We start from the raw sequence: 15,118 nt of genomic DNA on the forward strand, positions 1-15,118 counted from the left end.
TTACCAGTAGCAAAAGACAGGAAGTTCTTGACTGGTAGTAGCTAAATCAGGAACTTCAAACCGTACCATAGTCACTGCTGGTTCTAGGCGGTGTGTAACTTTTAAAGGCATATATTCAACATCCGAAAAAGTTTCGCGATTGAATGGACAGATTCCGCTGACTATAAACCCTGCACACATGTTTTTCATTGTCATTGCCAGAGGAAATGCATAACGCAAACAGCTTGGAATGTCATAAATAGTCATTGTTTTGCCTTTAATTGCATTCATCCATGCGTCACATGCAGTGTTGAAGAATTTTTTAAAAGGAAAGTAAACAGATCTATCTAATGGCAGCAGTTTGTGTGAGCTGTGAGGTGGAATAGACAACATAATAACTCCATTGGCTTTCGCAAAATCCAAAATTTCTAGGTTAATGTGTGATTCATGATTGTCACGTAGCAATAAAGCTGGTCGCTGTGAGGTGCATCGTACGTGAGTCACAAAGTGCTTCATGAACAGCAAAAAACTCTGTCCATTCATTGGTGCATTGGTGGAATAGCATTCCCAGAAGCGCTCACAGCACAACACACTGTAACTAATTTTCCTCTTTCGGCCGATGGGACTGCTCCAAATTACTTCACTCCCTTTCTGGCAACAATATTTTGTGGCTTTTGTGCAGTTGTATAACCTGTCTCCTCCAAATATCTGTTGCGGTAAAGCTGTGTTTTGTTAGTATAGAATTCAGATTATCGAAAAATAAATTCATTTTATATCTGTTAAAGCTGGTGGCACGACTATGGTGAACGCCCGAAGCAATGTAGCTTCGGGCGTTCTTGTTGCAAGCTCTGGTTTTCTTTTTAGAAACGAAGAAAACCATTCTACACCAGCACGCTCGTTCTTTTCCCACGAAAGAGGAATTTTGCATTTAGTTTTTTTCGCTTAGTTTTTAACAAACTTTTACACTTCTGCAGGAGTGAGGCCATAGTATACACATGAAACCTCTAATATGTATCTCGTAAGCGCATCTTCTTCTTCCATAGTAAAAACATTTCTGTTGTTGTGGTACCCCACAGTTAAACTGGTCAGCGTGCTTAGCATTGCTTTGATTTTGATGCAGTATCTTCTGAGTGTCACATAAAGGATTCCATAGTCTTCTGCAACTCCTCAGTATTTCTCTCCATTTTCAAATACTCTTTTTACAGCAGCAAGCGTCTAATCGCTTGATGTTATGCTTTTTGCTGTGTCTTTCGTTTAAAATAACGCATTCTAAAAATAATTTATTCACGCCGATAACTTTTTCACAACTGCAGTTTTACAAAATTTCTAATAGCCGTGACCGCAAATAGTTTTCAAGAAAAATATCGATCCTTGATTTAAACTCTTATTTAGTATGCCAGTATGGATAGTTATAAAATAATAAAAATAATATATGAGCGATTATAGAAGAAATATAATTGATGCCTTTAAACAAAAACGCTCCAACAAACCCCAATCAAATCGTTCCAACAAACCCCCATTTAACCAGTGCATTCTTAAACAACTTGATTAAGGTACCCCATGCACAAAACCCTATAAAAAGCACATTAAAAGAAAGCCCACAAAAAATACTACTTAGATGTTATCAAACTATTTTATTATCTTTTATAATACAAGATTACAATTAATAATACAAAAATCACAAAAAGTTACTTTCATCTGTACAATTCCCTAAAATCTTGAGCAACAACTTAATTTTTGCAATTTATAATATATAAAATAATATGTATTTTAGTTCTTGAAAACTTCGTTTCTTGTTTGTAATAATAAACTGCTATTTAGTCGGCACCAAATTTCAATTTTTTAACTAGCCCTGTGTTCCGAATAACCCCGGTCTCCCCTACTATATATTTCTACAGCTGTAATCATACCCAACAAAATTGCTAATAATAGTTAAATAATCATAAATTTATTTTTTTTAGTTTTTAATGCGTGATATGTATGAGAAAAATTGTCTCGTCTTTGAATTATTAAAGGTCTTTAAATTCTTATCAGAATTAAAATGTTTGAGTTAGTCATTTAGGAGCAAACTTGTTTCTCGACACAACTTCAGCAAGAAAATGGTCGCTCTTTTATATAGTTTTCCTGATACATTGCATAATACATTCTGATAGCCGCTACCCCATCAGAAAAAACTTCCGTGACGCGAATTTTTTTCATGGGTATTTGAAAAAATTTGCGTCACGAAAGTTTTTTTTAAAAAGTAAAAGTTGTGTGACAATTCTATAAAGTTCTATTTTATGTCCCACATTTTTTTTTGTGTGTGCTTGGTAGCAGAATAAATAAACGTGTTTAAAATTTTGACAGTTTTTTAATTTTTATAAACATAATAGTGTCTTTAAACCAGAAAAAAGGGAAAACCGTGCAAAATGAAAATCATTATAAGTGTCTTCGATTGTGGTTACCAAAATCAAATCTTAGCATATTGAGACCTTAATATGCAAATTGGCTAACTCCATTTTTTGAAGTATGACTGTTAAAACGGAAAACTAACAAGAGTCTACATATCGATAGCTTAAGATGCAAATTGGCTAACTCCATTTTTTGCCAAAATTTGTTTGCATGCCGATAAAAATTGTGTATTGGCATGCAAACAACAAAATGCCATCATTAAGTCATTTTGTCAAAAAATGAAGTTACCCAATTTGCATATTAAGGTATCGATATTTTTTATTATTATTTTTGTTTTGTTTCTTTTAATGTTTTACAATATTAGTCGTTTTAGAATTATAATAATTTCAATAATATAATAGAATGATTACGAGATTAATTAAGTTTAAAAAAGGAAGAACGCGGGATCTCGTAGAAGACCTTAAGGTCTTGTCGTCAAGAACCGCTTTGTTTTTCGACTACATCGTTACATTTATAGCGTTAAATATATGTTTATTCTCGGCAAAAGTAAAAATAAATAAACGTAAAGGATACAAAACATTCATATATGTAAATGCTAAGAAATGAATTTTAAAAATTATACTTTATAAAAATTAAAAATATAAGAGTATGTTATCGATAGATAAAAATTTCTGTTTAAGTTTTATTTTGAATGTGTTGTAATTCCACTCTTGAGTAAAATCAAAATATTTTAAAACTATTTTGCTCCATAAAAAAGCTCCTCGATAAGAGATACAAGATCTACCAAAATTTGTATGCAAAAAAGACTGTTGGATAAAGTTTTAATTTCGAAGATAGTATTTGCTTGTTTTTTTTATGTGGGTATAAAATATAAAAAGGATGAAGGGAAGTGCTAGTTTTATATTTATACATAAAGCAAAGAATTTTATATACACTAAGTTAATATACATTAAGAATATTCATTTTAAGTAAAATAGACCTGGCATGAGTAAAACGGTATTTAAAATTTATAATATGCTTCTATTGACGATAAAGAATTTCTAGTGTACTTTTATTTGCTCGAACCCAAGCAGGATTAGCATAATTAATATGGCAATGAATAAATGGGTAGTATAATTGAATTAAAGTATGTTTATTTAAAAAAGGTTTTGATTTGTATAGCCTATACTTCTAGCAGTTTTATTATTTAGGTTAACATGATTTTTCCATAAAAAGTTTTCATCAATGTAAACAACCAAGAAATAAGTAACTTTAGCTCTCTTTTTTTCAGTATTATCAATATACAAGAAAGGTATATTTGAAAGAAGATTTTTTTTCGAAGCTAGGTAAAAGAGGATCAATTTAGTTTTTTTGAAATTTATTGATAGTTTGTTTGATTTAAACCAGTTAGAAATTTTAATAATTTCACTATTCATTTTGTTGAATAATATTGGTAAGTTATTGTCAGTTGTTTTATAGAGATCATTAATATAAATTAAAAAAACAAAGGTCCTAGTATGGATCCTTGTGGTACTCCGCATGATATATTTAATAAACTTGATGATGAGGTTAAATCTATCTTAATAAATTGTTTTCAACTTTTGAAATAGTTTTTTAATAATACTAATACATTCCCTGTAATTCCATTGAGTTGTAGTATTTTAGAAAGAATTTCGTGATCAATAGTGTCAAAAGCTTTTGATAAGTCTATGAAGATGCCTAGAGTATATTGTGATTTTTTAAATGAATTTGCAATACTTCTAGTAAGTTGCAGTATTGCATGTTCAGCAGAATTATTTTTTTTGAATCCAAATTAATTGTTGTATAATATTTTACTTATAGTTAGATAGTTATATATTCTATTATACAAAATTCTTTCCAAAACTTTTGAAAAAACAGGGAGAACTTGGGAAAATTTGCGATAGTTATTGAGAGAACTTGAGAAATTGGGCGATAGTTATTGAGTTTAGTTAGTTTACCTCCTTTAAAGATTGGAGTAACTCTAGCTATTTTGAGAGCATCTGGAAATACTGCTTGTTTAATTGAGTAACTAAAAATTTTAAAAATAATATTTTAATGATGTCATAAGAACCAATAACAATACTTCCATTTATATCGTCTGATCCAACCGCTTTATTAAGTTTAATCATTTTGTAGGCCAATTCAAATTCTTCAAATGTTGTTTCAAAAACATTTAGAAAAGAATTTAAAGGAGAGGGGGTGTCACTTGCTAAATTAGTGACAATAGGGATAATTTTAGCTAAGTTTGGTCCAACTGATACGAAATATTTATTTATTTTGTTTGCTACTCTAATAGGATCATTTATTAGTTCGCCATTTATTTAGAGATCACATTTTCATTTTATGATTACTGATGATTTCGTCAATACATTTCTATGTTTTTTTAGAACCATTTTTGTATTTTTCAAACAAATTTTTGGAGTAATATTTTTAAAGGGTTTTTCTTTGTTTTTGAAATTGTTTAGCATAAGTTTTATAGAGTGTTATATCTTCAATTGTTTTAAATTTTAGGTATTTAATATACAGTTTTTTTTATTTTCAAGGATTTTCTTAAATCTTTTGTAATCCATGGTGATTTTATATTTTTATTTGTTTTTACAAAGCTCGCATTTTGGAAAATTTGCATCGTAAATTTCATAAGATATTTTAAAAAATGAGTTGTTTGGTTCAGAAGTACTAATAAGATTCCAATTTATCAAAGATAATTGCTCTTTAAATAAGAGGAAGTTTTTATCGTTAATGAGTCGTTTTATAATTATTTGTTTTTGTAATAATTCAGTAATTCTATTAATAGAGAAAAAAATGGGAAAATGATCAGATGAATCACTTTTAATAATTCCTTTTTTAAGCAATTCATTTGAAGTATCGGTTGTAATAATATTGTCTATTAGTGAAGCTGATTTTGTTGTTACCCTTGTAGGTTTATTTATTAAAAGAGTTGGTCCATTTTCAAACAAATCGTTTTAAAACTTTTTAATGTTGTTATTTATGTATTTAAAAATTTAAGTTTAGATCACCAAATAAATAATTCAATTTTTTTTCGTGAAAATTTTTTTTTATGATATTATTATTTTAAAAATTTTTAAAACTTTTAATTGCGCCTGATGGTGGGCGATAGCAGCAGCTAAAAATTATATTTTAATTTTTTTCGGCAATAGTTTAAATCTCTTTATCGTTATCAGAAATACTCAGGTCAAGCCTGTTAATAAACTGCAAATTATTGTTTACATAAATAAGAACACCTCCACCTTGCTTGTTTGTTTTGCGTGCAAGCGGGGCCATATTAAAGTCTGAGAGATGGAGATTTGCGTTCAATGCAATGTCCTCAGTGCTGCACCACGTTTCCGTTACGTATATTACCTTAAAAATATTCGATGTTTCTTCTAAGTTGTTGTACAAATTTTCGGTTTTTTTTTAGGCTTCTAATATTAAAATGAATAATATAATTCCGCAGAAGAAATTCCTTTATTTTATTATTATAAAAATAAGAGCAGTTATTTTGTAAAACACCTGTATCATAAAAACACCTGTATCATAAAAGTAATTTAAATCCAGATTAAGAAAATTTTGTGAATTCAATTTAATGTTATTTTGTTAAATTGAACCATTTTAGAATTTTTATATTTTGATAATTTTAAAATAAAGGAATTTTTCTTAGTTAATCGAGTATTATTAATTTATATAAACTACTTCTGCATACTTGTCTTTCAATCGTAACTCACTTGCTTCAGTAAACAGCTTTCTTCTTATTTGTATCGTTTTTTCGCAAAAATCTTTTATCGTTGTAGTTGAAACTTTACTACGATTGTTCTATTTCTTCTTTTTTCGCCAAATTCTTTTCTTCCGACTCGATGTGCTTTTTCGATTTCGATTTTTTTTTTTATTCCTAGCTTTGTTTTCACATTTTCCTCAAATCCATCGATTCTTAAGTTGTTTCGGCGACTTCTATTTTCCAATTCTGCAAGCAGGGCCGTCGTGAGATCAATAATCCTTTCGGGCAAGGAGAAAAAATGCCACCTCAAATTCAATAATTTTTTTAATGTTTAATTTGATTCAAATTTTGATAAACCTACTTAAATCACATTTAAAATCAACTTTAAATCGTGCTTTGTGGTTCAAAGTCATTGAAAAAATTACTAGGCATTAGTTTTTTTAATAAATATTAAAATTAGACACATTGAAACAAAATTTCTTTTTCAAGCTTTCAATGATGCAAAGTTATCAATAATTTCATGCCAGGGGATTTTCAATTGACAAAATGGCAAGATTAGTCACCCATGGAGAATCTTAGATATTTTTTCAAAAGCTTAAGTTTGCTAAAGCTACGTTCACATGGTGCCACAGTGACGGGTAGTGTGAGAAAGATTCTAAGAGCAATTTCAATGAAAGGGTATGCCTCAGTCAACGAATAGGTGTGCATAAATTGCAAGATTTTCAATGGATTTGCGTTTTTTAAATCTGGAATCAGGACACTGGCTTGAAACTTAAAGCTTTCAATTTCAGATAGAAATTCATTAGCATTAAGATCACGAACATATTTTTGACAAAGTTTATCTCCACATTTCTTCAGATCTTCAACTGACATACTTGCAAGAGAGTTACCATTTAGAAACTCAAAATCTGATGAAATCTCAGCCATTGTTTCAAATCTCCAGTGTAATTGTGTAGTTATACTGTCAAAGACTATATTACAATTAATTTTCTTTCTTCCCTTGTTTCATCATCAAACATCCTTTTTGCTTTTCGTTTTTTTTTGATTGGAAAGCTAGCTTCAATGTCAAGATCTTTTGATATTATTTCAGCTTTTTTCATGCTGTTATGAATGCCCCTGTCTCGAAGGTTTTGTATAGAAGCAATTAATCCCTCAAATTTTTTTGATGAAATATCAATTGTCATATTTTTTGATTGTAAGCTGCGATTCTCTTTGTCAATTAATGTAAGTATCATGTTCCAAAGGTCAAGCCAGCAAAAAAACTCAAAATAAACTTGAATCAAAATCTCTCTAGCTCCGGACCTTGTTTCAGCATTTAGCAGAGAATCATTACTAATTTCTTGTAAAACATTGCAAACATTTGTGATTTGATTATTTAGTGAATGGATAGCCTTCTTTTTGGCAGACCAGCGAGTTTCACTTTGACTTTTTAGGGTGACTTCAAGTGTTTTCATCAGTTTGTCCCATCTGGTAGTAGAACTCGAGAAGAAATTGAATATTTTTTGAACCTTTCCAAAAAATGTAATCATAAATGGGGAAACTTCTGCTGAATGGACTCCTACAAGATTTAGAGTGTGAGCTGCGCAAGGCACATACCGTGCTAAATCATTTTTTGCAGTTATTTAGGCTTGAACACCAGAATATTTTCCAGACATGTTGGCTCCATTGTCATAACCCTGACCTCGGCAATCTTCGATGTTTAATTCATCTTTATTTTAGCTGAATAATATTTCTGAAGCCAGACCAACTCCGGTTTTTTGATGAGACTCGATGAAATCCGGAAAACTATCTTCAATAGAACATTCTCAATCAGTGACACAAACATAGCGGATTATTTCTGACATTTGTTATTTGCGAGAGAGATCAGGAGTGCAATCAAATAAAATTGAATAATATTTGGCTTTTTTAATTCTCGTGACTATCTCGCTTTTCACCTTTCTGCCAAGAAGTTCAATTAGTTTATTCTGAATTTGTGGGGAAAAGTAACTAACAGATTTCTGCTTAAGTTTAACATTCGTTATGTGTTCTGCTAAAGGATGATGATAGCGTGCTGTTAGTTCAATTGTGTTGAGAAAGATTCCACTATTTGGCTCACCAATAATATTGGAACTGCCTCGAAAAGCCAAATTGTTCTTAGCACAGAACATAATTGAATCTATAACAACTTTTAGAATATTTCGCCACTTTTCTTTTTCAGTTTGGATATCATTTTGAATGTTACTGTCTAAAGATCTTCCCTCTCTCAGATTTTTTTCCATTTCTTTCCATGAAGTGAAACACTTTCTATGTTCACATCTATTCTCGTGTTCAGGGATTCGAGGGTTTAGTTGTTTCCATTCTGAAAAACCTTTTGATGTATCTGCAAACTTGCTTGTCTTTGTGTTTGAAAAAAGGATACATGGAAAGCAAAGCAAAGAATTTTTTGATGCACTGTATAACAACCATTGATGATTAACTTTTTTCCCATTAAGAAGATTTTTTTCAAACCAACTAGAACTGAAATGTCTGTTTTCTGATGATGTTGATGTGGTAGGATAGACTTCTCTCTTGTCTTGTTTAGCACCATGTTCAACCAAAGAACATCTTAGACTGTCATTAATTTTGGGCCAAGCTGGTGGATCATCAAACTTGAATTCTAACAGATTTGTTGTAACTGCATTTTGGTTGACTTCATTGTTTTGCAGTAACTGTTTATCATCACATCGAAAAAAAACTGGACTTTTTTGCGCTGTAAAAATAAAAATAAACTATATCAACATTTTTTCCATTGTAATATTGCAAATGATATGGCTTAGTTTGTTAAGTTTTTTAATTAAATTTATTTGTGATTTTGACTTGAAAATCCATCAATAAAAATATTTTTACCTGGTTGTTCTGTTTGATCTTCGCTTTTTTTAATTCATTTTGCAAACACCTTTTGTAATTTTATGTCACATTCAAGTCGTTGCTTTTTTAACCTTTTGAAAGCTGAACCAGATAGCTTTATTCTTTTTTTTGATGGTGACATAATAGATTTTAAAACTTTTATTTCAAAATATTTTACTTTTCTTGACAAAGAAAGAATGAAAGTTTCTGTGTGCGACTAAGTGTAATCAATAAATACAAATGCAATTATTTTGCCTCGATTTCTTTTTTAAAAGTTCTCAAGTCAAAAAACTGCAAGTTAAAATTATTTTCATTAAAAAATTGCAAATCTGGGTCGTAAAAGTCATTACGTAAAACATTATATGTAGTTTTGAAAACATTAAAGTAGGTAATTGCACCAAAAAAGTTAGTTTAATCCAATACCAATAAATGTTTAATAAAATGAAACAGAATGAAAAATGCTTTCCAACAACACCAAATTTATGATGCTGGCATTATTGGTTCAAAAGTTATTGAGATTTTTAGTTTTTCCGAAGTGCCTTGACATCCTATGGACTTTATATAGAGAAATAAAAAAAAAGTGAAGCAATTTTCTTTCAAATGTAAATATTTCAGAAAGTATTATGAATACATTAACAAAAGTATATACCAAAATGAGCAGTTTCAAAAGAGGAATTTATTTGTACTAGTTGCAATCAAAAATGAAATGAAATAAAGAAATTATTATCCATAAATTATGCAAATTATAAAAAAACGTTTGATGATTTTTTTTAAATAAATATGAATATTTCATAAGTTTTTAAGATTACATATAGGTAAAAAAAACACATCAAAATGAACAGTTTCAAGAGATGAATTTGAACTTATAAGTAGCAAAAGAACATGAAAATTTTTTTCTGACATAAACAATAACAGTTAACTAAACTTCAAAAAATAGTTTGCCAAGTATCATGTCAGCAACAATTGACTCAATAAACATGTCAAAATCCTCTGATGAGTCCTCGTCGAAACCCCAGTAAGATGTAACATACACAGTTCTCTTGTCTTTTTGCCTTTCTGTTAGTATTCGCCCATAAAAAATTTTGTCCTGTCCATTTTCTAGTTCCCATTTATGATTAAACAAATGATTAGTCATACTTTGATTGCTTAACATTTTTTCAAGAAAAGGTTTCTGGTTTGGGGCAACTTTTATAAACATTTCATTACCAACAGAGCCATTATTTAGCAAGACTTTTTTAACGTCTCGTTCCAGTTTCTGGCTGGATGCCTTGTTAGCCTTTTGAGATGCTTCAATCCGTCTTGTTTTAATGTTATCGTCTATCCCTTTACTTTCAAGCACTCCTGCTTTTCGGATCTGTGATACTCTAGTGATAGAAAATTGTATTAGGTTTCTTTGAATATCTTCTAGTTTGGATTCAATCCACTGAAGAGTGTGATTCAGTTTTACTTTAACTTTTGAATCTAGATATCCAATAGTGGAATTGGGGGTTTTTCTAAGTAGACAGTCTGTCATGCCATGAGCACGTTCTGCACGCATATTGTTGGCTGATAGTGTGTCCTTCAATATTTTCTCAGTAGGGTTAGATAGAGGCCCAGATATATAATTGTGCAATTGTCTATGAATAACACACTCAATAGAACTCAGAAGAGTTGATGTTATTTTGTTGAGGAGCGTTATATCAGTTGTTTTCAGCAATGACTTGTGCACCTCGTCAAACACTAATTTGTGCCCAAAAATATCTAGATCTGTTGACAACAAATCATTGAAACTTTGTTTCATCTGGGTGATTCTTTGATGACAAATCTGGAACATGGGTACCTAAATTTAATGAAATGTAAAAATAAATGAAAAAGGGTACACAATATTCTTAAGCTAAAATAATATTAAGCAAAAAAGACAGAAAGACAACAATTAAATGTGATCAATTTTACTAAAAATAAGTTTTAACTACTATTATTTAAAAAAAAAAAAAAAAAAATACCAGTTCAAGATTAGATTTCTGCAATACATTGCCATAAACTAGTTTCATCCACAGGCCTGTAATTACTTTTCCAATCAATCCTAAAGCTTGCAGCTGAAAGATGATGCCATCTTTACCAATGTCTCCAAAAAGAGCTTTACTCACAACATTTTTGTTGTGTCTGAAAGTAAATATTTCAAAATATTAACTTGATTTTCAATTATATTTTTGAAGCTCTATCAATAATTTGTAAAAATAAAACTCTTACTTCTGAAGAAATGACTTTAGCAGCTGTAGATAGAATATAGCAACTCCAGCCATGTGAAAAACTACATGTGCCCTGTTTCCAACATAGCGCAGAAAGGTTCCTGGAGCAACTCTATGTTCTCTCAAGAAAGACTTGAATGTTGCTGGTTCACCTTTGAAGCTATACCTAAAAATAGTTTTCAATTTGTTTTACTTTTAGAAATAAATAAATATATACATATATATATATATATATATATATATATATATATATATATATATATATATATATATATATATATATATATATATATATATATATATATATATCTATATCTATATATATATATATATATATATATATATATATCATATATATATATATATATATATATATATATATATATATATATATATATATATATATATATATATATATATATATATATATATATATATATATATATATATATATATATATTTTTTTTTTTTTTTTTTTTTTTTTTCTTTTTTTTTTACATTTGTTCAATATTTATAAAATACAAGTTAATATATAATAATATAAACAATTAAAAGTGAGGATTTTTACTATAAATAATAATAAAAAAAAAGAATGCGGAGACTCGTAGAAGACCTTAAGGTCTTGTCGTCGAGAACCGCTGCAAACTCGTTACAAATTTACGTGTTACATATTTTAAAATAAATAAAAAAAACAAACTGTGTTTAACAATATTAGAAGAAAAACATAATTTAAATAAAAAATAGAAATTTTCAAATAAATTTCCTATTAAAAGTATAAAAGTATATTATCAATGGACAAAATGATTTTCTTAAGTTTCCTTTTATAAGAGGTATAAGTCCATTCATGAGAAAAGTCAAAATGTTTCAAAACTATTTTATTCCAAAGAAAGGCTCCTCGGAAAGAAACACAAGATTTACCAAAATTTGTATGTGAAAATTGTAGTCGAATAGAATTATCATTTCGTAGATTGTACTTGTTTTTTTCTTTTATTGAGTATAGGTTATGAAAGGAAGAAGGGGAATCGTTGGTTTTACATTTATACATAAAACATAAAATATTATAAACGTTTAGCTGATATATATTTAAAATATTCATTTCAAGTAAGAGAGGCCTGGCATGAGTAAAACGGTCTTTAAAGTTTATAAGACGTGCAATGTGTTTCTGTTGACGATGAAGAGGTTCTAGTATACTTTTGTTCACACTACCCCAAGCAATGTTAGCGTAGTTAATATGGCAGTGAATAAAGGAATAATATAATTGAGTTAAAGTATGTTTATTTAAGAAACTTCTTGATTTATATAATATTCCTATAGTTCTAGCAATTTTGTTATTTAGGTTGTTAACGTGGTGTTTCCATTTAAGATTTTCATCAATATAAATGCCTAAAAATTTTGTAATTTTTGTTCGCTTTATTTCAATATTGTCAACAAAAATAGGTGGTGTAATACTTGGAATTAATTTTTTTTTTGAATTTGGGTAAAAAAGCATCCATTTCGTTTTTTCTATATTAATTGATAATTTGTTTGATTTAAACCAGTTAGAGATTTTAATAAGCTCAGTGTTCATATTTCTAAAAAATGTTGTTAGATGATTGCTGGTTAAAAAAAGATTAGTGTCATCCGCAAACATAATTGTCATTAAGTTTGAGGCTTTGTAGAGATCATTGATGTATATCAGGAACAGCAATGGGCCTAGTATTGAGCCTTGTGGCACTCCACAAGTTATATTTAATAAATTTGATGATAATGATGAGTCTATTTGAATAAACTGTTTACGATTAGTTAAATAGTTCTTTAGTAATAATAAAGTATTTCCAGTGATTCTATAATGTTCTAGTTTGTTATAAAGAATTTCATGATCTATAGTATCGAAAGCTTTCGATAGATCTATGAAAATACCTAATGTGTATTGCGATGTTTCAAATGAATCACCAATATTTCTTGTTAGTTGAAGTATTGCATGTTCTGCAGAATTATTTTTTTTAAATCCATATTGGTTAATATATAATATTTTGTTTTCTGATAAGTGCTTAAATATTTTATTATATAGAATTCTTTCTAGAATTTTTGAAAAAACTGGGAGAACTGATATTGGGCGATAATGACTGAGGTTTGTAAGTTCTCCTCCTTTGAAAATTGGGGTAACTCTAGCTATTTTGAGTTTGTCGGGAAATACTGCTTGGCTTATTGAGCACGTAAAGACCCTAAAGAGAATATTTTTAATTATGTCATATGAACCAATAACAATATTCCCGTTTACATCGTCTGGACCAATTGCTTTATTAGTCTTAAGCATTTTGAAAGCAATCTCAAATTCATCAAAAGATACTTTAAATTTATTTAGAGAAGATACTTCAGGGGAAGTCAAATCTTTTTTTGAATTGATTGAATTATTAATTATGGGGATGTTTTTGGCTAAGTTTGGTCCAACTGATACAAAGAACTTGTTTATTTCGTTTGCTATTATGGTAGGGTTATAAAAAATGTCAGTATTTATTTTAATTGCCTTTGGCAAAGAGCATATTTTCATTTTATTGTTACAAGTGATTTCATTAACAAGTTGCCATTTTCGCTTATAGTCGTTTTTATATTTATCAAATAAGTCGTTGTAATACTTCCTTTTAAGGGTTTTTTTTTTATTTTCAAATAGTTTGGTAAAGGTTTTATAGAGTGTTTTGCTTTCAATTGTTTTTGCTTTAAGGTATTTAATATATAGCTTTTGTTTTATTTTTGAGGATTTTCTAAGGTCTTTTGTTACCCATGGTGATTTTAAACTTTTTTTTGTTTTATTAATTTTACATTTTGGGAAGTTTACATCATAAACTTCATAAAAAACTTTAAAAAATGCATTATACATATTATTTGCCTCTGACAAATTACTTACTGAATTCCAGCTTATTAAGGATAATTGTTCCTTAAATGATAAAATATTTTTATCATTAATAAAGCGTTTGATAATGACCTGTTTTTCATGTAATATCGAATCTGTATTAATATTTATAGATAAAAAAATAGGAAAATGATCCGAGGTATCACTTTTAATTATTCCTGTTTTTAGTAAATTATTAGATGTGTCAGTTGTTATGATATTGTCTATTAACGAGGCAGATGTTGCAGTTACCCTTGTTGGTCTATTTATTAAAGGAATTGCTCCATTTTCAAACAAGTCATTATAAAACTTTTTAATATTTTTATTTGAGTGATATTCAAAACAATCTAAATTCATATCACCAATTATGTAATTTAATTTCTTTTCTTGAAAACCTTTTTTTATTATATCAGTAATTAAAAAACTATTAAATTGTTCAATTACGCCTGAAGGTGGGCGATAACAACAACTCAAAAGTATATTTTTATTATTTTTGGTTGTAATTTCAATCGTTAAAACCTCTTTATCGCCATCGGAAATACTCATGTCAGGCCTGATAATAAATCGTAAGCTTGTGGTTAAGTAAATAAGAACACCACCGCCTCGTTTATTTGTTTTACGCGCGAGTGAGATCATATTAAAGCCTGAAAGGTGGAGATTTGCGTTTGACGTAGCATCATCAGAACTGCACCACGTTTCTGTCACACATATTATGTTAAAAATATTTGAAGTTTCCTCCAAGTTATTGCAAAATGTTTCAAAGTTTTTTTTTAAGCTTCTTATATTGAAATGAATAACATTAATACGATCCCGCTCCAGAAATTCTTTTATTTTATTGTTATAAAAATAAAAAGGGTTGCTTTGTTGAGCACCTGTATTAAAAAAATTGTTTATATCTTGATCAAATTTTTCGTCAGTTTCAAAATTATTTGTATGAGAAAAATTAAAAAATTTTGATTCAAAATTGTTTGAATCCATTTTAAAAGTATTATTAGCATAAAAATATTTAAAAAAAGAATTTCTGTTTAAATTTAAAAATCTCGTGAAACTAGTTTATTATAAATGACTTTGGCA

The 15,118-nt window shown here is 28.8% G+C and overlaps 1 protein-coding gene across 1 annotated transcript; it reads right to left on the bottom strand.

Annotated features, from left to right (window-relative positions):
- On the bottom strand, positions 1–522 carry LOC136088257 (uncharacterized). The gene has a single exon (XM_065811942.1). The coding sequence runs from the start codon at positions 520–522 to the stop codon at positions 1–3; it is 522 nt and encodes a 173-aa protein (XP_065668014.1).
- Between the last annotated feature and the right edge of the window lie 14,596 nt (positions 523–15,118).

Source organism: Hydra vulgaris, chromosome 12 (assembly GCF_038396675.1).
Source record: "Hydra vulgaris chromosome 12, alternate assembly HydraT2T_AEP".
Lineage (NCBI taxonomy): Eukaryota > Metazoa > Cnidaria > Hydrozoa > Anthoathecata > Hydridae > Hydra > Hydra vulgaris.